Source organism: Rhagoletis zephyria, unplaced genomic scaffold, assembly GCF_001687245.7.
Source record: "Rhagoletis zephyria isolate East Lansing unplaced genomic scaffold, Rhagoletis_zephyria_1.1 Rzeph_scaffold_00932, whole genome shotgun sequence".
Taxonomy (NCBI): Eukaryota; Metazoa; Arthropoda; class Insecta; order Diptera; family Tephritidae; genus Rhagoletis; species Rhagoletis zephyria.
The window spans coordinates 47,335-72,229 of record NW_016158016.1 but is presented as its reverse complement, the minus strand read 5'-3'; the positions used below and the strand labels follow the sequence as shown (position 1 = coordinate 72,229).

At 40.2% G+C, this 24,895-nt stretch overlaps 2 protein-coding genes across 4 annotated transcripts in view; both read right to left on the bottom strand.

Annotated features, from left to right (window-relative positions):
- The window catches only part of LOC108362099 (cytochrome c-2), a 49,403-nt gene that overhangs the window by 23,430 nt on the left and 1,078 nt on the right, over nt 1–24,895 (bottom strand). The gene's annotated exons all lie outside the window — the stretch shown is intronic.
- LOC108362101 (uncharacterized) overlaps nt 21,037–24,895 on the bottom strand; it is a 19,712-nt gene continuing 15,853 nt past the window's right edge. Inside the window, exon 4 of the mRNA XM_017614957.1 lies at nt 21,037–21,186. Within this exon, the coding sequence (XP_017470446.1) occupies nt 21,037–21,186 (150 nt within the window). The remainder of the gene's footprint in view (nt 21,187–24,895) is intronic.

Sequence of the window (24,895 nt, the reverse complement as noted above, 5' to 3'; positions counted from 1 at the left end):
TTGAGAGAAAGATTTTGCGGAAGATTTACGGGCCTTTACGCGTTGGCGACGGCGAGTACCGCAGACGATGGACCGATGAGCTGTATGAGCTTTACGATATGGACATAGTGCAGCGAATTAAAATACAGCGGCTTCGCTGGCTTGGTCATGTCGTTCGAATGGACACCGACGCTCCAGCTCTGAAAGTATTCAACTCGGAACCCGCTGGTGGTAGCAGAGGAAGAGGGAGGCACCCACTGCGATGGAAAGATCAGGTGGAGAAGGACTTGGCTTCACTTGGCGTTTCCAATTGGCGTCAGTTGGCACAGAGGAGAAACGACCGGCGTGCTTTGCTGAACTCGGCCAAAATCGCTTAGGCGGTTACAGCGCCAAAAAAGAAGAAGAAGAAGACTTACACAGTTCAGTGCATCGTTAATATTTTTGAGCTTTCCCGTGTTGTTACGCTCTCGATTCAGTGCACTCTTGCAAATTTTCTGGGTTATTATACACTTTTCCAGTAAAAATTTGCAGGTTCCAGTACAAATTAGTACTCACTATTTGTTACTATACATACCTATTACAGGAGCAGTTAAAAGAGCCTGTCAGACGTGGCAATATTTTCGTCGTTTCTACGCAATTCGCTGTCAAATTGAGAAAGAGAAATTTTACTTCGGTGTGTGAACAGCCAGAAATATTTTTCTGTCACTTTTCGGAAATCAGTTTCAGAAATAAAAGTGGCAATGTGTGACTGCAACTGCAAGAGCGAAAATCGATTTCGGAAATATATTTCAACTTGCTCGTGCTGCACTATCAATTTTTATTTCTTCTGAAAGTGCTGTCAAACTAATCGAGTGTTGCCGTGTGGCACTGAACGTGCATTGTCGAATTAAATATCAAAAATGCTTGAAATATTTTATTTTACTTAATATACTCGATCGTTAAATTATTGTTCACATGGAAAATATGTTAGTTTTAACCAGTATTTTTTTGTTTTAATTTTTGCTTGTTTTTTGGGTTTATGTTGTTTTGACTGAATACGGGATTGCGAGCATTTTTGGTGCTGGCTTAAATAATAATAGAGTATCCACAAAGGATTGACAAATATATCTAATAAAGACTTCACCTATTTGTAATTTCACCATGGGGTAATGATCGGGAGCCGGAAAAAGTTTGCACGCAAATGCAACAACGAAATGATCCTGATAGATATGGTTCAATTTATGATCCGCTCTGTTTGTTTTGCTTCACTGAAAATTTGGCGGTATGCGTTTGGTAGCACTGATAGATGTTCTGCCAATGTTTCTTTTAACGTGTATCAAATAAATCGGCCATATGTTAAATGCTTATTTAAGTTAATTTAAGTGAACGTTGTGGTTTGGGTTGTTTGCACCCCGTTCCCAAAATTTTCTTACCCAAACAGACCGGCGTATATTCGAATCATCAACTTCTATTTTTTTTTTTTTAAATAATGTCTATAATTTTTAATAAAATTGCTTTATTTTTCAACAGCAGCTTACGTCGAGTATTAATTTTTCATGTGTTCGTTCTGGCCTTTACAAGAGAAATAGCAAACAAACGACAACCCCACCGCCCATGGTTGCATTTTAGTATCGGGAAAGATTGCCAGAAACTCATTCGCTGTGCGAACCTCTTTCAAAAGACACTTTGCAAGGTGTGACTGCTCATGCAACTGCTTTCTGAAATTTCTCAATTTGACAGCCTTTTTGAAATATATTGCATACGAAATATATTTCCACGTCTGACACGCTCTTTACACTTTGCACGTAAAGAGACTTTCGAAAGCAGTTTTTGTTTCTGAAAATCAAACTTTCCGATACTACTTTAAGTCTGTTTACACGGTGAATGCAGACAAGTCCACTTTCAAATACATATGTTACCAGAAATTTGTATGCTTATAACAAAATTAATTACCTGATAAATTTACTAAACCCGATAAAATGTGCACAAAACAGCCACAAAATGTCTAATACATTAATACTCCATATAAGTAGAATAAATTAGTTACACATATTTTTCATATTTTAATCAATATTTTTATAATTTCGCCAAAAAACCCGTCACAAGGCAACGCTCGATTGGTTTGAGAGCACTTACAGCAGAAATTAAAATTGCAAGAACCACACGAGCAAGTTGAAATTATTTCTCGAAAGCGATTTGCGTAATTTCGATTGCACTTACACCTTGCTATTTTTATTTCCGAAAGTGATTTCTGCAAATCTGCAAAACGGACTTTCTGGCTGTTTACACGGGTAGTAGACTTTCGATTTCGCATTTTGATAGCAAAATGCATAGAAAATGTGTTTGCATTGCCGCGTTTAACCGCACCTTTATGCAATCCGTGCACCGTGCAAGGGCTTTGCAAGACTACGAGAATGCTCCTACAGTATAATAAGAGCCTGTCAGACGTGGCAATATTTCCGTCTTTCGCACGCAATTCGCTGTCAAATTGAGAGAGAGAAATTTTATTTCGATGTGTGAACAGCCAGAAAGATCTTTCTGTCACTTTTCGGAAATCAGTTTCAGAAATAAAAGTTGCAAGGTGTGACTGCAACTGCAAGAGCGAAAATCGATTTCGGAAATATATTCCAACTTGCTCGTGCTGCACTAGCAAATTTTATTTCTTCTGCAAGTGCTGTCAAACTAATCGAGTGTTGCCGTGTGGCAATGATCGTGACTTTGCGTAAAATGATAAAAAATATTAGTGAAATAAATATCAAAAATGCTTGAAATATATTCAGGCATGTTCTAAAATTCGAAAATTTGAAATCGACTCGATTTCGATAATTTTCTCATTGGTTTTTAACCAAAAATTTACAAGTCTTGCATTAAACTGATTTATTTGATATCGCTGCTGCTTCTTTTACGGTTTTCAATTAGATTATTCACTCTTTTCATCAGATACAATTAAAAAATATTTGGCAAATCGAGTCGAGTTCAAAGTTTCGAATTTCAGAACATGCCCGATTATTTTACTTAAAATACTAAATTGTTTAATTATTGTTTACATGAAAAATATGTTAATTATAACCTATATTTTGTTGTTTTGATTTTTGCTTGTTTTTTGGTTTATGTTGTTTTGGCTGAGTACGGGAACAATGTTGGCGCTGGCTTAAATTATAGAGTATCCACAAAGGATTGATAAATAAATCTAACAAAGACTTCACCTATTTATAATTTCACCATGGGGTAATGATCGGAATCCGGAAAAAAAATGTACACGCAAATGCAACAAACATATGATCCTGATAGAGATCTGGTTCAATTTATGATCCGCGTTTGTTTTGCTTCACTGAAAATTGTGATCGTTGTGTAGTATGGGTTGTTTGCTCCGCGCTCCCAAAATTGTCTTACCCAAACAGACCGGCGTGTACGCGAATCATCCACTTCTATTTTTTTAATAATAATGGCAATAATTTTTAATAAAATTGCTTTCTTTTTCAACAGCAGCTTACGTCGAGTATTCATTTTTCGCGTTTTCGTTCTCGCTTTTATAAGGCATTCACATTGAACCACTAACTCGTGTTTATGGGCCATTTTGGAGTTTAAGCCTTAACTCTACTCATAAACTCGGAGTTTACCATACAAAAAATGTCGTTGAACTCTCCTTAAACACCACTTTTATTTGGAGTTTATGCGAATGCAACCCTTTTTTTTGACAGGATTCGGTTTGTGTCTTTGATAATCCAAACTTGCAACCAACTTGCCGACAGTTAGTCTGTTCCCGTACTGCAGGATTAGTCCGAAGTCGTTCTGTGCACGTAAGTCTAGAATATCAACAATCTAGCGATGCAAAAACCAAAAATGTGGCTCGACAGAACTTTTTGTGCTGATTTCAACCCTACCAAAATTACCTGGCGAAATTAAAATATAAAAAAGATATCAATGGTTAAAGTTAAATTTTCTGATTTTTTTTAATATTAATATCTTCTGAACAACATAACCTATTAAAAAACTAATGACGTCAAAATAAAGATAATTAATTTTTCTTTCATGTGTGTATATAATTTATATGCCTTTTTATATTTTTAGTCCAGAAATACTAAAAAACAAAATAAAATTAGTTCTAAAACTGGTTATAGTATATACCTTGCATAATAGGCATTTAAATTATGTTGAAACTAGCATCAATAATTTTTTAATCGGTTAACTAGTTTCCGAGATATTAAACACATAAGAAATAGTTAAGTTGAACTTTAACCTCTTTTATTGGCTTTGGTTTTTATTTGCACCAAATAATTTTGGTATGGTTGAAATTAGCGTAAAAAGTTCTATCGATCCTTCTTTCTTGTTTTTTTTTATAGCTAAATGGTTGGTATTCTAGACTTATGTGTGTGTGTGTTAACTCCTGTAGTACGGGAACAGACTAAATAAGAATAAGAAAAAGTAAACAAAAAAATGTCAAATTAAACTCTGAGTTTCTTAAACACCCCAATGTGAACGCTTGACAGTTGTTCATAAACTCAAAACGTCAAACTCGAGTTAATGGCTCAATGAGAACGTAATATAACAAGAGAAATAGCAAACAAACAACCCCATCGCCCATGGTTGCTTTTTAGTATCGAGAAAGATTGCCAGAAACTCATTCGCTGTATGAATAGCCAAAAAGCGATTTCAGAAATTTTTCCTGCAATTCGCCTTTTGGAAATAAAAACCTCTTTCGAAAGACACTTTCCATGCAAGGTGTGACTGCTCATGCAACTGATCTCTCAATTTGACAGCCTTTCCGAAGTTTATTGCATCGAAATATATTGCCACGTCTGACAGGCTCTATAGAGTGGGTGAAATAAGGTTTGTATGGTAACCAGTGTTGCCAGGACTTCAAACATAAAAAAGATGTATCGGCCAAATAAAAACCTAAAAAAAGCTAAGTGAACAAAAAAAAGGTAAAAAAAAGGCCAGCCTTTTCAACATTTCATTAACTCTTATGTACAAAGAGGTGGTACAAATGTGCCACCGGGCAACAAAAATGTAAATATCTCGACAACCAAAGTACTTACGATCATGAAATTTCATGAAAGCCTTGCGCACACATTTTTGAACGACATACCGTTTAATAAAACCATTTTAATAATGAAGGGGACTCTTTTAGGGTCTGGAAACCCATAATCCTTAAAGACAAAGTAGTGGTACATTTGTACCACCAAAATATCGGGAAATCTTTAGCTATTTGTACAACGATTTCGAGGTGGGGGCGGAGAGGTGGGGGACCTTCAGGCAGTAGAATTCTCCTTTCTGTGTTGCCAAAGGGGGGCTAAACACCTTTTGCAGAGAATACCTTTCTGCGTAGGCGGCCTTCGGCCGCGCTTATGGATTATAACCCTCACTAAGTAGAATTCTCCTTTCTGTTTTGCTAAAGAGGGGCTGAACGCCTTTTGCAGAGATATTTCGTGGATATTTTTTTTTTTGACAGCTCGGCTCGTAAACTCGCAAAAAATACCATATTTCCAACCGACATTATTAATAAATTAGTGCACAGATATAGTAAATTTTATTTTTGTAATAAAGCGTGAACTGTTGTCTACAAGTGTGTGTAAAAGGTTTCTGATTCGATTCGNTATTTGCACCAAATAATTTTGGTATGGTTGAAATTAGCGTAAAAAGTTCTATCGATCCTTCTTTCTTGTTTTTTTTTATAGCTAAATGGTTGGTATTCTAGACTTATGTGTGTGTGTGTTAACTCCTGTAGTACGGGAACAGACTAAATAAGAATAAGAAAAAGTAAACAAAAAAATGTCAAATTAAACTCTGAGTTTCTTAAACACCCCAATGTGAACGCTTGACAGTTGTTCATAAACTCAAAACGTCAAACTCGAGTTAATGGCTCAATGAGAACGTAATATAACAAGAGAAATAGCAAACAAACAACCCCATCGCCCATGGTTGCTTTTTAGTATCGAGAAAGATTGCCAGAAACTCATTCGCTGTATGAATAGCCAAAAAGCGATTTCAGAAATTTTTCCTGCAATTCGCCTTTTGGAAATAAAAACCTCTTTCGAAAGACACTTTCCATGCAAGGTGTGACTGCTCATGCAACTGATCTCTCAATTTGACAGCCTTTCCGAAGTTTATTGCATCGAAATATATTGCCACGTCTGACAGGCTCTATAGAGTGGGTGAAATAAGGTTTGTATGGTAACCAGTGTTGCCAGGACTTCAAACATAAAAAAGATGTATCGGCCAAATAAAAACCTAAAAAAAGCTAAGTGAACAAAAAAAAGGTAAAAAAAAGGCCAGCCTTTTCAACATTTCATTAACTCTTATGTACAAAGAGGTGGTACAAATGTGCCACCGGGCAACAAAAATGTAAATATCTCGACAACCAAAGTACTTACGATCATGAAATTTCATGAAAGCCTTGCGCACACATTTTTGAACGACATACCGTTTAATAAAACCATTTTAATAATGAAGGGGACTCTTTTAGGGTCTGGAAACCCATAATCCTTAAAGACAAAGTAGTGGTACATTTGTACCACCAAAATATCGGGAAATCTTTAGCTATTTGTACAACGATTTCGAGGTGGGGGCGGAGAGGTGGGGGACCTTCAGGCAGTAGAATTCTCCTTTCTGTGTTGCCAAAGGGGGGCTAAACACCTTTTGCAGAGAATACCTTTCTGCGTAGGCGGCCTTCGGCCGCGCTTATGGATTATAACCCTCACTAAGTAGAATTCTCCTTTCTGTTTTGCTAAAGAGGGGCTGAACGCCTTTTGCAGAGATATTTCGTGGATATTTTTTTTTTTGACAGCTCGGCTCGTAAACTCGCAAAAAATACCATATTTCCAACCGACATTATTAATAAATTAGTGCACAGATATAGTAAATTTTATGTTTGTAATAAAGCGTGAACTGTTGTCTACAAGTGAGTGTAAAAGGTTTCTGATTCGATTCGCGCGTTTGGGCACAGCAACCCAAAATCGTTGTAAAAATTCATAAAGAGTACCCAAAATATCTTCATACATTATAATATGATTACAGCCGTGAATGTTTCAATTAGAGCGTGCACAGTGAAGAGCAAACGTATATACACCCAAATGAAGCAGACTAAATGGCGAAGTCGAGTTCTATTTGACAAACTGTTTAACTTGATACGGGTGCTTCCAACCATACGTTCACCGATTCAAACACGAACCGGAACTCATACGCGCAGGCCCGTCGAGAGGGAGGGGCTCCCGGGCCCGGGCTTTTTAAGGGGCCTAAAATATCAGAACCATAACTTATTATTTTCTTACAATGTAATTGCTCCTTTTAGGATTTTATTATAAATCCGAATCGTCCTGATTGTTTCTGACTCTATATATGTATGTATATAGAAAATTATCACGAGCTTTAAAATTAATGCAATTTATGTATAGGGGCACGCGATTTTTCAGACCGGGGCCCCGAGTTTTCTCTCGACGGCCCTGCAAATGCGACTACTATGGAGGAGGTGTAATATAAGACGCCTTTTTTTGAGTGTATGCGATTTGACAGTACCGGATACAAACTTCGCAACATATTTGCGAGAGTTTCACGCCTGAGTCAATCGTGCAGGCTATGCTACAAAGCAGCGAAAAATGGTCGCATGTGACGCAATAGCAGAGGCGATGAAGGGGCTAAGGACCCCCGAATGTCTACGGCATAACAGCGACGACTAACTACCTTTCTCCCTCACGATGTAGTGCTTGACGTCATTCTCGTATGGTGCGGAGTTCTAAGACATAACATGCTTTTCCTGGTTTTATAGGGCTTTTCCTGGTTTTGAGAGCCCCTGAAAAAAACTGTTAAAGTATAAACAGAACGGGTTCGCTGAGAAAATTTCGTCGGACGGAGCGATGCCGCCGGGTGATATTCGCGTAAAATTTCGTCAAGTAAAACTAACCGGAACAATAATTTAGTGATACTACAAATATTGTGGAGGATTGTCCTATAAAAAATACTTGTTTGAAAGTAAGAAAAGGCTAGAAAAAAGCCACAAAACTAAATCCTAAATTTCGAAGCTAAACGACAGAAAAAGCTAGTTTACCCTGCAAAAATCGTTGGACCATGTAGTCTATTTGTGGTAAATTGGAGTACTTACAAAAGTGATCCTCTGTCATGCTGAAGCGGACCAACTAGTGTCTCTGCGCCAGCTTATTGTTTCTTATCCGATCACTCCTCGTGTTTTAACGAAACGTGATTGAAGTTGAGCATTTGAAAGCACAATTGCATGTCTGGCTGTAGCTGAACGTGTAGAGANTTTGTCTTGGTTTTTATTAATTTCGAAAAAGCATTTGAGAAGTGAAGAACAAAAGCGTGTACAAACGAAAAAATATAACAACAATGCCATTGTTAATATGTTGGAGTAGTTTTGTGCTACTCTGATGTAATGCAGGGATGGAGTATATGGTCCTGCCCTAGGACATCGCAATGTTAATTGGACCATATTTTTTATATGAATTGTGGTTAATTTTGGAGTACTCCTTAGTCCTTAAGGAGACTCTTTACACGCATGCATGGAGCAGTCGCGATTTTTGCAGGGTAGCCTCAAAAAGACTAAACTGGCAACACTGATAGTAGCTTCTCCATTGCAGCGAAAGCGTAAAAGCATAATAGAGCGTAAAATTGAGAAGAGAAAACTAGGCCGGGTAACGCCAGCGCCATGGCCGGTATCAGCGCATTGAATCCGCGCAATTGCGCCATGTCTCTTTTCGCAAGCCAACGAGCGAAGCGCAACCAAAGAATGTTAATTAACAGCCAGAGCAAGGAATTTAACATATTCTGATGAATATGCGAGTAATTATGTACATTTGTATGTACGCTACCGGGAGTACTAGATATCAATGAACATACATATGTACATACGTATGCATCTGGGATGTTGCGAATGTGGAATTTTAGACATCCGCGGATGCGAATGCGGATGCGGATGTTTAAACGCTAACATCCGCGGATGCGGATGCGAATGCGGATGTCAAGTATTTTTACACCCGAGCGCACTTGTGCACAAGGGTATTATAAATTTGTTCACATAACGGTTGTTTGTAACAGGCAAAATGAATCGAGATAGATATAGACAAATATATACATAAATGATCAGAATGAAAAGAGAAATCGATTAAGCGGTGACTGTTTGTCCGTCCGTCCGTCCGTCTGTGCGCACGATAACTCGACTACAAATTGAGATATCCTAACGAAACTTGGCATGTGTACTTCTTTTGAGCGTTGGACGGATGGTATTGAAAATGGGCAAAATCGGAAGATAACCACGTCCACCTCCCATATAAAGGTAGTTTTGAGAAATACGAAAACTGCGATATTTTAGTAACTACTGAAGCTTATTCACTCAAAATTAATATTTACAATCATTTTTCGGCGAAAAATAAGATTATAAATTTTTGGAAAACGAGCGTAGCCACGCCCACTTATGATTACATGTGTATATCTTGGGAACCGCTCCACCAATTTCTCCCAAACTTGGCACAGTTGTTGGCCTTCACAAAACATACCAAACGGCTTAGAATTTAAAAAATCGGACAATAACCACGCCCACATCCCATATAACGGTAATTTAGAGAAATACGAAAGCTTCTTTAAATCAGTAAATACTGAAGCTAATTTATTCAAAATTGATTTTTGCAATAATTCTTTAGCAAAAAATAGGCTTATAATAAAAGGTAATGTAATTTTTAATGTTTTTTTAGTATTTGAATTTAAAAATTGGAACATTGTAAAAATAAAAAGTTTTTAAAGGGTCGTAAATCAAACCTGCGCCACTAAATTACTCGCTCGAGGTGACAAACTTGAAACTTGACAAAATTGTAAATTCTTTTTGATTGACGCTGCACCAGTTGAGAGGTCTTTCAGTTGTATTTATTTTTTTTATTGCGGTGCAAAAATTCTTTATTGAGAATTGCATCGGGCTGCAAATGTCGGGTGTATCCTCTTGACTTCCATCTTCACAATCTTGTATCATGGCAAGATCGTTGTTTAAACACTGTTGTTTTCCAAAGAATTCTTCATTCTCATTCTTTTGGTTGTTTCTGAATTTGGAGAACCTGTAACGTCAACAGCGTTTTTCGAGTTTAGTTTTTGTAATTCATTTTTAATCCTTTCTTCTGTGACTGAAATAGCTTTTAAGCAGAAATAACGAAAGAAGTTTACCACCTCTATTTGTTTTTTTTTATCATTTAATACTAAAGAAATTCATATACCAGACCCAAGGTTTGTTCTATGGTAATTAATTAACATTTTTTATTGAAATATTTTTCAATGGTTTGCTTTGCTCGTTTAGACATTTCCTTCATTTGGTACCAAACTTGTTTAATTTCGATAAGCGGTTTGTTTATTATCCGGAAAAGACTTTTAATTGGGAATAAAAAATATTTGGCCAAGTTTAACTGGTAAAAAAACTGTTATTTTCGGTTCCTTCAATATTCGCATTCGCAAAAGATCCGCATTGATTATTGCGAATTCGAAAGCGAATGCGAATGTTAAAATTAATGCGGAAGCTCCGCGGTTGCGAATGCGAATATTCGAAACAACCCTGGTATGCATGTGCGCAAGAACGTTATCAATAGTGGCGTTCCAGCAGCAGTAACGGCTGTTTTCGCCTTAATAAACCTTATGTAAGGTGACGTGCGGGAACAGCTTCCTGTAAAATCCTGCAAAAGTTTTATTTCTTGAAAAAAACAAAAAAATTTTGAAAAATTGCTGACGCAAAATATTTTTTTTTTCATGGAAGAGGGAGGAGGTCGAGTTAAGATGATGCCCTGCAACTTGTAACAGTACCAATTTTTTGGTTCCCGGAATTTTCTGATAAAGATGTGGCGCTTCTAAAAAATATGTATACATAAATATAAGCACGAAACTATGTATTTGTGACAGGAATTATCCACATAAGATGAAAACTACTTCAGTTTCATTTTATAAATTTTTGTTTATAGAAAATATGCATAAGTAAGACAGTTCGGGTACGGTTCGGTTATTTGTAAAATGGTCTTGGGTTATCGTGTCCAAACGCGTGACCCGAATCAAAACATTTTAACATATACGTCTAGCCAAAGGATAAAGCTTTAATTTAAAACAAAGATTTCGGTTTGGAATATGCACTTTTTTTTTGGAAATTTGGACGTGGATTTTGCGCAAAAATACTGTGTATGGCGTAACCGAAGTTGGACTGATGAGGTTATTTTTGCTAGCGCGGCCGAAGGCCACCACCGCGGAAAGGAGTTTTGCGCAAAAATACTGCTGATGGCCTTACACGAGTTTAATTCTTCTTTGCGATAATGCTTAGTTCACCCCATTTCGAAATGCCCCCCCCCCCCCCCCCCCCCCCCCCCCCCCGGGGGGGGNGCTTTTCTTAAATTTTATACTATGCTCTTTTTAATGAGTGTAGTTTTAGCTGACACACCCATTCTCCCTCCGCTCTCCACCAAAACATTGTACAAATAACCGAACATTTCCCACGCACAACATTAAATCCTCCGATGTATTGTTTGTTTGCTATAAACGTGGCAAGGTAGCTCACAATTTTGTACAATTTATGAAACTTCAAAAACTTATTTTTTGTAAAAAAAATTTTAAATGAAACTACCTTCTTTTTGTATCATGCAACAAACAGACTATTTTGACATTAAGAAGAACCGCGGCGAAAATCTAAATTCGCCAGTAACACCACCTTGTAAAAAATCGCCTTGGTTTTGCCTTTTAATTTCCTCACACACATTGCTTGTCCAAAGTCACAAAAATTGAAAGCCATTACAGGCTAACCTAATATTCACGCACGCCGCCAATTTATTGTCAAAAATTTCTCATGTACATGCAACTTGTATGGGGCCAACCGAAATTGAACGGCGTGCGTATGAATCTAACTCTATTTCCAATTTTTGTTCAGCGTGACATTTTGATTTGACGTTTCGTTCAATTAAATCAAATGCAAACGCAGGCAAGCCAATTTCGGGTGACGCATACAAACAAATTCGACGGCATGCCTGTTACGTAGGCTGCATTCAATTTGAGAAGCAATGTAACTAACTAGCTTCTGAAAACCATTTTCCATTTTAATTGCATTGTAGATTAACATTTTAGCATGCATAAGCTTAGTATTTTTTTTCACAAAATTCGCACGCCAATGCTGAAAAGCTGATCAAAATTGAAATTTAAACTCAATTGAAAGGGAAAAATTGAAAGCAAGTCACCATTCAAGCAATAAATGTGTTAGTGAAAAAGTGTGAGTATTGAAAATTGAAAGGGGAAAATTGAATGTGTAACGGCCCGGTTAGGCACGTAACCATGATACACAAATAGAAGGTAGTTTCATTTATTGACATTCGCTATTGTTGCCGACCACTTCACTTTTATAAAGTTTATGACAATTAACTAAAATCATGCTACCAGATTCACTAGAAGCACTTCACCAGAAGTAAGAAAAAAAATTCAGTCAGTGAAGTTGGATGAAAATATTAAAGAAAATTCTAGCGCGTTTCCAAACTGTAAGAAATCGGTACAGCTGTGCAAAGGTTCTAAGGGGAACAAGTGCAAAATAAATAATACAAAAAAAAACTTTTTAATAAACAACGCTCTTATAAATGGACTAAAAAGTAGAAAATAAGATTTCTCAGTCCCAAAGAATTCGTTTTGATTTTTTGAAATTTTAGCAAAAGTTATTATAAACCGTTTATGAGATTGAATATGAAAAGCGTGGGGCGCATGTAATAGACCTGAATTGATAAGAACGGTAATATACATATGTATATATGTGGATATATGAATAACGACCGCTTAAAATCGATCTCAAATTTATTTCTACTTTTTAGTCTATTTATAAAAGCGTTGTATATTTAAAAGCTTTATTATATTGTCGCGTACTGGAAGCAACAAAATAAACATTTGTTTCCCCTTCGTTCTATTTACCTATTTCCTTTCACTCCAACCGATGGGAGTAAGTCTGCCGACACTCAAGTGTACATATGTATGTACATACCTAAATAAATAGTAGAATGAGCTCAAGTTGAGCGAAATAGTTGTTTGTCGGTGGAGCGCCACCGCAAAGGGGAAAATTCTCCATTAGGGCACTCCGCCCCAAAACGGTGCCGATCGAGGGTAAGAATGTAGGAATGAGTGATGACGCGAAAGACCGTAGTAGGGGTGTCGCCTTTGCTCTCACCTATTGCGGCACTTTTGTTGTACGCCGTATGATGGCAATGGCATGTCCATGGTGTTGTTTGTGTGCGCCGTGGTGGCGACCGCTAAAGCGCCCAATTCGCTTCTAGAATGATCGGGCCGGCGCCAATTGATCGGGCACCAACAACACCGGCGCTGACACTCCAACGGTTTGCGTACCGGTGCGTAGGTTGCGGCCTGGCTCGCGACTGCGTGCCGGGGCAGTTCTAAGCGAGCTTTGAGAAAGGCAAGACCCTTATTGCGAGCGCGAGTGCTTTTATACATAGTAGCCCAGTAAAATTAGATAAATTTGTGTAGTGCGAAGTGCTTTATATTGAATACAAATTCAGTAAGTCCCAGGCGAGGCACTTAGATTGCAGTAGCAGTAGCGATTAGTTAGGAGCAGCGCCAGTCGAGGCGTGGTGAAGTCGGCACCGGATTTGGGAGCCATATTCCAGAGGAGCACCCCTGCGGTCGGAACGCCCACCGACCGCCGATGAGTATCGTTTTCATTCGTTGTGTCTGTGTTCAGGCGTTATTGTTGTCGGCAGGCTTCTTCTTATTGTGTTTCCCTTTCCGATCCTGTTTAGCATCCTGCACCCTGAGCCCAGTCATACAGGCGGGTTAAAGATATCCCCGGCAGCACGGGCGGTAGTGCGAGTGGGTTCGTAACCTTTTGGTTGGACCTCACCTCGGGTGCGCCCCAAAAACAAGGTTTTTTGTTTAGATTTTTGGTCGTAAATCTTGTTGTCTTGTTTTCGACCCACCCTGGTGTTGGTAGCTTCATATTTATTGTGTGTGATAACTAATGCATTTTATTTAGTTTGCATAGTCTGTATACTGTCTTGTTGTTCCCCCTGCCAGCAACCCGCCGTGGCCACTGAGCCAGCCGGTTGCGTGTTTTTTTTTGTCATATCCCTTTTGTGCGTATATTTGTTTACTTAGTTTGGCCCGGCGTATTGTTGTTGCGCACGGTAAGTGCGTTTATTTGGGACATTAGGTAGGTCGGCTTTTGTAAACAAAAGGTAAGGTGACAATATTATTTCTTTTCTACTTTTTAGTCTTGTTTGTATAAAATTTTGCAATACATATTAAAATAATTCAACGATATTAATACATTGGTGCACACACATGCATACACATATGTATGTACATACCAAGGTTGTTGCGAATATTCGCATTGGAGTGCAATGGGGTATAGTCATTGTGCTGGGTATGCAGTTACAGTTGCATGCTATACTCAATCCCGACTCTTGCGTCCTCTTTCGCGCACTCTGGGCAACGTGAGCAACCCATGTGCGAGATGCGATAACCAATCCGAGTGGAGCCTTGGGTCACGGCAGAAAGAGAGGGAGCTTCGGTGGGGCCGCTCTGACTTAATCGGTTTAAGGGCTCACTGAAGTCTGCAGCGTCTGTTCACCAGTAGGTGCGGCTGCAAGCGGGTGTCTGCTTGGAGCAAGCGGCTCGCTATATAAACGTGTATTTGGTTGCGAAACCACCCCCGTCCCAGCAATGGGTTGTGCGCTGGGCTTGGGACCCGCCACGTAAAAACCACTTCCAGTGAAGAAGCAAGGCAAAGCCTCGGATGAGACCCCCCCTTATGATGACGACCACGGCAAATGTTTAAAGGACTACGATTTGAGGGCATGCACCTGGAATGTCCGGACCCTTAATGGGGAAGGTGCCTCTGCCCGGCTGGTTGATGTCCTCGTAAGGACAAAAGCTGACATCACCGCCATCCAAGAAATGCGTTGGACGGGGCAAGGCAAACAATGTCTGGGGCCTTGCGACGTCTACTACAGCTGCCATGTAAAGGAGCGCAAATTCGGAGTTGGATTTGTGGTGGGAGAGAGACTCCGTCGCCGAGTACTGTCGTTCACCCCGGTGGACGAGCGTCTAGCCACAATCCGCATCAAAGCGAGATTCTTCAACATCTCGCTCATCTGCGCCCATGCCCCGACGGAAGAGAAGGATGAGGCATCCAAGGATCTCTTCTATGAGCGCTTGGAGCGCACGTACGAGCGCTGCCCCCGTCATGATATCAAAATCGTGCTTGGCGACTTCAATGCCAGGGTGGGCAAAGAAGGGATCTTTGGAACCACCGTCGGAAAATTCAGCCTCCACGACGAAACGTCCGACAACGGATTGAGGCTGATCGACTTCGCCGGGGCCCGAAACATGGTAGTATGCAGTACTAGGTTTAAGCATAAAAAGATCCATCAAGCTACCTGGCTGTCTCCGGATCGAAAAACGAGAAACCAAATCGATCATGTTGTGATAGACGGAAGGCACGCTTCCAGTGTTTTAGACGTACGCACACTCCGAGGCCAAAACATCGACTCGGACCACTATCTTGTTGCAGCCAAGATACGCACCCGCCTCTGTGCAGCAAAAAATGTGCGCCCAAATATGCAAGGAAAGCTTAACGTCGAAAAGCTGCAATCACAACAGACAGCCAGCGCTTTCGCTACTCGACTCTCACACCTGCTCTCAGAGAGCACTCTTCAACAAACCGACATATGCGAGCAGTGGAACCACATTTCCCGCTCATTAAGTACCGCCGCCGAAGAAGTAGTCGGATTTCAGCGAGCCCGAAAGAACAACTGGTACGATGAGGAGTGTCAGGAAGCTGCAGAGAAAAAAGATGCCGCCTACAGGGCCACGCTGCGATCGGGCGCAACGCGCGCTATGTGGGACCGCTATAGGGGTCTGAAGAGGGAAGCGAGACGTATTTGCCGCAACAAGAAGAGAGAGGCAGAAATACGTGAGTGCGAAGAGCTTGAAATGCTGGCCGACAGGAGGAATGCCCGAAAATTTTACCAGAGAGTTAGGCGACTTACGGAAGGTTTAAAGACCGGGGCGCACTCCTGTAAGAACAATAATGGCGACCTAGTAACTGATGTCCAGAGCGTACTTAAATTATGGAGGGAACACTTTTCCGCCCTACTAAATGGTAGCAGCACGGAAAGTTGTGGAGAAGAAGAACCCGAGCCCGCAGTCGATGATGACGGAGTCGACGTTCCACCGCCTGACTATGACGAGGTACGTATAGCAATAACGCGGCTGAAAAACAACAAAGCCGCTGGAGCTGACAGCCTGCCAGCTGAGCTATTCAAGTACGGCGGCGAGGAGTTGATAAGGTGCATGCATCAACTCTTGTGCAGAATATGGTCAGATGAACGCATGCCCGACGACTGGAATTTAAGTGTGCTCTGCCCAATCCACAAGAAAGGTGACCCCGCCATTCGCGCCAACTACCGCGGGATCAGCCTTCTAAGCATAGGTTACAAGGTCTTATCGAGCGTATTGTGTGAAAGACTGAAGCCCACCGTCAATGAACTGATTGGGCCTTATCAGTGTGGCTTTAGACCTGGCAAATCCACCATAGACCAGGTATTCACAATACGCCAAATCTTGGAAAAGACCCGCGAGAAAAGGATCGACACTCACCACCTATTTGTCGACTTTAAAGCCGCTTTTGACAGCACTAAAAGGAGTTGCCTATACGCCGCTATGTCTGAATTTGGCATCCCCTCAAAACTCATACGGCTGTGTAAAATGACGTTGAGCAATACCACCAGCTCCGTCAGAATTGGAAAAGACCTCTCCGAGCCGTTCGCCACAAAACGGGGTTTCAGACAGGGCGACTCCCTTTCATGTGACTTCTTTAATCTGATGTTGGAGAAGATAATAAGAGCTGCAGAACTGAACCGCTCAGGAACAATTTACTACAAGAGCGTGCAATTGCTGGCTTATGCCGATGACATCGACATCATCGGTAACAAAAACCGCGAAGTCTGTTCTGCCTTTTCCAAGTTGGATAGGGAAGCAAAGCGCATGGGTCTGGTGGTAAACGAGGACAAGACGAAGTATCTCCTGTCATCAAACAAACAGTCAGCACATTCGCGCCTTGGCACCCACGTCACTGTTGACAGTTACAATTTCGAGAAAGTAGAGAATTTCGTTTACTTGGGAACCAGCATTAACACCGATAATAATGTCAGCATTGAAATCCAACGTAGAATCACTCTTGCCAACAAGTGCTACTTTGGACTGAGTAGGCAATTCAACTCGGAAACCGCTGGTGGTAGCAGAGGAAGAGGGAGGCCCCCACTGCGATGGAAAGATCAGGTGGAGAAAGACTTGGCTTCACTTGGCGTTTCCAATTGGCGTCAGTTGGCACAGAGGAGAAACGACTGGCGTGCTTTGCTGAATTCGGCCAAAATCGCTTAGGCGGTTACAGCGCCAAAAAAGAAGAAGAAGAAACACACATCGATTTACATCTTTTATCTCGCCTACGACACAGAATTGTTTTGGTACAAAATTACGCAAAAAAGCTTACTCGTTCGTTTTTAGGCATGCCATTGTTACGAATTTCGAAAGTTCGAAGATACGATTCGGATTGCAGTATACCATTCCTACATACCATTCCGAATACGAGTGTTACAGAATAGGGATGAAAAGAAGAAAGTGTGCACTGTAATTCTTAGCCAAATTTTCGTGATTTGCTTTTGATGTTACATATATTCGTATCAATAATATCAACTGGGTCTCTTTGGGGAATTTATTTTTAGCAAAAAGTTTAAAAACAGTAATTCTGTTTATTAGTCGGGCAATATTTTTTCATAGGGATATCCTTAGCTAAATACTTCTGTGATAAAACTCTCCCTTCTATGCTATTTAAAGTCAAAGAGTAAGCTCCTTCGGTAGGTATTTCCAGCAGAAATGATCAATGTCTGGCTTTAAAGAGAATCGATGCTCAAATAATTAAAAAGCTATAGGTCTGACGTTTAATTAGATAAGGATTACGTAACTATCTGAGATTCAAATGCTTACAAAAAACGGGGTGCTTTTTTAAAATAACAACAATATTCTGATCCGATTCGGCCGGCAGCCACGACTTTGAAAACAGAATTTTGTTCAAAATTTTCATTCCTGAAAAATAACAATTTATTTTCCATATACACCTATTCGAAAAACGCTGATGAAGTTACAGATTCCCCAAATTCTGAAACAGCCAATGGAATGAGAATGAACAATTCTTTTTAAAAGCTTTAGAAAAACCTGACATATGTATTTTATTTTGCTTGTAAGTGCTATTTAAACAACGATCTCGCCATTATGCTAGATCCTAATTGTTTCTTAAAAATACTAGACATCCGCATCCGCGGATGTTAGCTATTAGATATTCGCATCCGCATTCGCATCCGCGGATGTATAAAATTCCACATTCGCAACATCCCTAGTACATATTAATAATAGTAATATTAATTCCATTTACAGGTCTATTCTGCACGTTACCCAAGATTTTGTAACCGGAAAATTTTATTACCAAAAAACGTTACCAGTTCTTGTCACCGCGATTCTAGGTACGTTGGTAATGCAGTTAAAATATTCAGCAATTCAGCTATGAAGAATTGTGGAGATTCTGGCAATGCATATTTCACGGGGCAATACTTTGTTACCAGCTTATGAGATGGTAACAAAATTTACCGGTTAAAAGATTACACAGAATGCGAAAAGGGTTTAAAAATTGACAGTAACTTTATTTACCGGTTACAAACTTTTTATTACCAGCGCAGAATAGACCTGTTAAAGAAATGACGTGTCGTCCATTTCCGCTGTAGCGTACTTCGTCGGTTGAGAAGTAGATGTCGCCCTATGCACTAGACTTTTGTATAAGATCTTTGCAAAGCAAAGGTTTTATAGCATGAATGGACACACAACACTGCAAGTTGATAAAAGCGTTGTAAAAAAATAGTAGGCTCTATAGAGGAATTTATAGAGATTACAAATATTTTTTTTTTTTATTGGAAACAAAAAGTGCAAGTTTTATTCAAGGCCATAAAGTCAAAAAATTTATTTTTTAAACTTAAACATCTCGTAAACCATTAATTCGTGCTCGGAGCGGAGGCCACGGTAAGTCCTCCTGTGAGGAACCCCAGGAATGCAGACTGGGATAAATATAGGAAACTATTAGATTTTAACCTACCCGGTATAGAGGCAACATAGAAGAGATGGCTGCATGTCGCTAGAATACAGGGTTAATAGGTTGACGGACATACTGACCGACGCCTTTAACTCTAGCTGCCCGGAGACCAAGCCGAAGGGGAAGGCCGGAACTGCGTGGTGGTCTCGGGAACTCTCAGCTCTCCGGAAGGAGATACTCAGCTAAACTAACGAGCTACAGCAAGGAGATCAGGAAGGCCAAGAGAGAAAGTTTCAGAACCTTCTGTGAAGGCATCTCGAACACTCCAGCGGCCGTGAGGTTACACAAGGCTCTTGCCAGAGGAACGGTGGAATCGGAACAGCATAGATGAGAGGTCAACCACTCTGCTTGCAGCTCACTTCCCGGAGGCAACTACCTTAGAACAGGAGCCGGAGGTCCGGCGAACTAGACAGCGACCATGTGACTGGAAACTGGCAAGAAGTATTTTCACCCAGGATTCAGTCAGGGGGGCGCTGGGATCGTTTGACCGATATAAGGCCCCAGGGGTAGATGGCATCCGTCCAGTCATGTTGCAGCAGGGTGGAGAGAACTTAATACCACACCTAGCGGACATAATGAGAAGCAGCCTTGCGGAGGCTTATGTCCCACAGGTGTGGCGGAGGGCGCGAGTAATCTTTATCCCGAAGGTGGGAAATAGGGACTACTCGCTAGCAAAGTCTTTCAGACCTATAAGCCTTACCTCCTTTGTGCTAAAAGCAATGGAGAAGATAGTGGACAATTACATAAGATCTAACATTCTGAAGGTAAAACCCCTACACGTTTGTCAGCATGCGTACAGAGCTGGAAGATCCGAGGACACAGCCCTGTATCAACTGACAACCGAAATTCAGAGGGCTTTGGAATGCGGAGAAACAGTGCTCTGCGCTTTCCTCGATATAGAAGGAGCGTTCGACAATACGTCTCACACTGGTGTGCGCAGGGCACTAGAGAAGAGAAACGTGCAGCCAACTGGGTGGATACGCAGTTGCATACTAGGATTGCTGAAACCAAGGTGGGGGACAGCGTGGTACAGCTATTAACAACAAAGGGCTGCCCACAGGTAGGGGTTCTTTCTATCCCCTCTTCTGTGGAGCTTAGTGGTAGATGAACTTCTGCAGCTTCTCTCCGACAATGTTATCCGCTGCCAAGGCTATGCGGATGACATAGTGCTCATTGCCAGGGGGAAGTTTGAGAGCACCCTCTGCGACATTATTCAAAGAGGCTTAAGATTAATGAAAAGATGGTGTGCCAAGTTAGGCCTTGCATCAATCTGGCCGAAACCGCCATCATCCCATTTACCAGGAAAAAGAACCCTGTTGGGCACGAGGGACATAACCCTGGAGGGGGTCGTGGTCGGCGTCGCCAGCAAAGTGAAGTATCTGGGAATAATCCTAGACACCAAACTTCTATGGAAGTAGCATGTGGACGCGATCGCCTCCAAGGCAACGAAAGCGTTAATGGTGTGTAAGCATCTAGCAGGAAAATCCTGGGGTTATAGCCCCAGGATCCTAAGATGGCTCTACATCATGATAGTTCAGCCAATGATTACCTATGGGGCGGTGGCTTGGGTTTCAAGAACTACTCTGGCCACGGTGTGACAATCACTCACCAAGCTACAGCGACTGGCTTGTGTATGAATAACTGGAGCAATGCGCACATGTCCGACGACGGCGCTGGAAGTAGTCCTCGAACTCGATCCTCTTCACATAACCATAGAGCAGGCAGCCAAAAGAACTCTGCTCAGCTTTGCTAGAGAGGGATGTGGCAAAGGTAAGGTCATATCCTCTAGGAATATGGAGAAGCTAGGGGCTTCGATCCCGCTTGCTCTGTTCCCTAGAGATGACATAGGAAAAACTATAGTATTTGAGAAAAGATTTAAGATAGAGTTATGCAGCAAAACAACCTGGAGCGCCCCCGCATTCGAGGGATTACTCCAGAAGTGCATACTGCACTGGTACACAGATGGCTCGAGGACCCCAGATGGAGTAGGGGCAGGAGTCCTTGGGCCCAGAACAAGAATCTCTGTTCCTATGGGGAAATACCCGAGCATGTTCCAAGCAGAAGGCTATGCAATCTATCTATGTGCGGAAACAATCATGAGTAGAGGGTATAGAAATGAGAAAATTATAAAGTTGAGTGATAGTCAGGCGACACTCAAGGCTCTTCTATCTTATGAAGTCAAATCCTCACTGGTCCTTGAGTGCATTGACAAGCTAAACTCCCTTGGCAGGCACAATAACATCAGGTTAGCGTGGGTACCCGGCCATAGGGTAGTAGAGGGAAATGAGGTTGCAGACTGCCACACTAGGAGGCGGCAGCCATCACTCCAGTTGGCCCAGAGCCCTTCCTGGCAGTAGGTCCCAATATCATAAAGGAGCTTAGGAGAGAGAGGCTCACACTAAAAAATTTTTAAGGAAGTTCGGTAGGAATGCGCCAGGCAAAGAGTTTACTTGGAGGGTTTAACAAGAAAAGATTTCAGGGCTTAATAAACCTCCCAAAAGAGAGCCCTAGAATTTTAACAGGTTTCCTTACAGGACACTGCAGACTTACGGGTCACCTACATAAGCTGGGCCTATGGACGACTGATCTTTGTAGGTTCTGCGACCTGACCAGTGAGACGCCGCTTCACATTCTCACCGGATGTGAGGCTGTCTGCAGAAGACGTGAGAGGAGTTTAGGCTCGTTGTGGCCACAGCTTGACCACATCCAATCCCTACCCCCGAAGGCACTATTGAACTTTCTGAGGGAGCTGGGCTTAGATGAAGAGAAGAGGGCACAATAGATCACCAGGTCGCAGTGCACACCACATATTAATATCTATCTATTAATCTAAACCATTAATCAAATTTCAAAGATTTTTATGTCGTAATAAGGTAATAAAAATACCGTAGTGTAATAAACAAAGTGAAATCAATATATGACATATTTATTTTAGATACGCTTATTTGAAAACACTTTTGTCATTTCATTAACCCATTTGCCAGTAGCGCCACTCATTTTGTTTTTTTATATTACTGGTTACTGAACCCAAAATCTCATGTCTCACTCTAGGATAAGCTCTTATTCTATTCATCTGTTTTAAAAACAGTATGGACATATGGAATACAATTATGGGGCTCTGCAGACCCTCCAATATAGAAATAGATACTCCCCAGGCTCCTATTAAATAATCTTAACCCTCTAGTAGGCTGAACCGCCTCCATACGGTCGTTAACTAAACACGTATTTAGTGCACCTATAATAATTTTTTTCTATATTCGAAAAGCACGATCTTTAGAAAAAAGCGTACCTTTACGAAGATGTAAATTTTAATCCGTTATGTCAATCCGTTTTATTTTAATCGGCAGTTGAATCACAGATTGTGAAAGACTCGGTTAAATTAATTATTTCTTGCTATTAAGTAATTTCGTAATTAAAGAAATTTTTTCTGTTGAAACATTTTTTGATACAAAAAAAATTAGTGGGTTTCGTAGTTACCAGCACAGTATTTTGATATAAGTTTTATAATTATGTCACCATTCGAAATGGAGAAAATTGCTTTCGAACACAGACTGTCTACAGACCGGCTTGCCGACATATAAAAACCCAGTTTGCATTTTTGACCGTCTGCAGACGGGATTGCCGGTTCGTAGGTCAACATTGTGTAAGAGAAAGCAGAAAATACGTCAAAGTATATCGGCGAGCCCGTCTCCAGACGGTCTTGGTTTTTCTCCCCTGTAGGAAAAAGTTACTGTCACAGGTCGAAATGGACATCATTTTTGGATTTCTCGTGCTAAAATCATCCATTTCTGAATTTTTCAACTCATACAAAAATTGGCCTACTAGAGGGTTAAAATGATTGCGAACGGTCCGTTTTATGTCACAAACAACCAAATACACCGTGACCTAGATCCCTATTGGTACTTCTGAAATAAAAACTACGCCTTGCCGCACCAACAACAAATTCATGATCACCCAAATCCTCTTATTTCTACACTCATTTCTCATAAAGTATCATTCTGCGACTTAAAACGAAGTCAATATTAGATCTTTACTAATATTGAACACTTGCACCACTGAGTGTACTCCATACATGATTATTTTTTTTATCTAGTAATAAGTTTTAAATATTGCTTAATGCACAATACAGATTGCAATAAAATATGTGAATTTAAAAAATATATATATTAGCTAGCGCAAAATAGAAATACAAAGTGAAGTCAAGTCAAACTGCATTTGGTATTCTCCTGCCAAAGCCAGCAGAATCCAGTACTTTAAGGGCTATGGAATTGTTATCTTTATAGACGACGTGGCCTAGCAAGTCAAGAAGTCGTGTTTTAATTCGCTTAACCATAATGCGTTCGTATAAATACATACATCCATAGCATATGTGTTTGTACACTTTGAGATTATGTAGCTCATCGTGCCATACATGAACAAAAGCCAAAAGGTTTATGCAGTCAAATATATAAATGAACTGTTTACATTTAAATTTTAAAATAAGCGTTCGTCATATACTGATTTCACTTTGTTTATTACATTATGAAAAATACCTCTCTTTGACATACAATAATGCTATTCTTTATTGAAAAAATTTAACCGACTTAAAAAAAATATATATATATCTATATATTTCATGATCCAATGATCGGATCTAAACCAAATTAGTATGGGACCACCTCTGAGACACTACCTTTCCGTTGCAACGTTGCAAAAACAATTATTGAAATCGGTTGACGTGGTGCAAAGTTAGGCGGTAACATACATAAAAAAAAAAAAAATATTCCGACGAACTGCTTATAAAAAAAATAAAAATTATAATTTATGGATTATAACCCTCAGGCAGTAGAATTCTCCTTTCTGTGTTGCCAAAGAAGGGGGGCTGAACACCTTTTGCAGAGAAAACCTTTCTGCGTAGACAGCCTTCGGCCGCACTTAGGGATTATAACCCTCAGGCAGTAGAATTCTCCTTTCTGTGTTGCCAAAGAAGGGGGGCTGAACACCTTTTGCAGAGAAAACCTTTCTGCGTAGACAGCCTTCGGCCGCACTTAGGGATTATAACCCTCAGGCAGTAGAATTCTCCTTTCTGTGTTGCCAAAGAAAGGGGCTGAACCCCTTTTGCAGAGAACACCTTTTTGCTTTCTAAAAAGGGGTATCCCCCATTGGACTCCTCCCACAGGCACCTAGGGAACCGTTTGAAAAAGGGGGAAAAACGGATTTTTCTTAGACAAAGTGAGCAGTTTGAAGTGGAATATGACCCAACTAACAGAAACCGTGGGATTTTTTAATAAAAGAAATTATGCCAAATTAGATATGGGGGGATTTTGAATAAAGAATAAAAAGTTAATTAAAAATAGAAAAAAAAAACAGTTTTTATAAAAAAAAAATGTTCTTTTTAACAAATGTATTTTTGCGGCGAATTCCTTTCCACCCCCTCCGCCAAAAACGGTGTGAGCGCTACTAAACATTTCCCGGGTTTTATAAAAATATCTTGTATATAAAAATGTATATACAAATTTATAACAAAAATTTGTAAACAAATGCCATATTTCGGGTGGTCTTTAGTAGTCAGCCGCATCTTGCGTTTTAAGAAAACCAGGTGGAATTAACAAATGAAACTTGGTCAGGATGTTAAGGGAGGTATCCTCTAAAACATGTATAACTAAAAAATATAAACAATATCATTGTTAATAAGTTATTTGTTGTTAAAATTTCTTAAGTCGTTCCACTTGGTTTCCTTAACAAAAAGTGCATTTGTCACATATTTTCATATATATAAATGCACATAACACTGTACTTAATACTTTA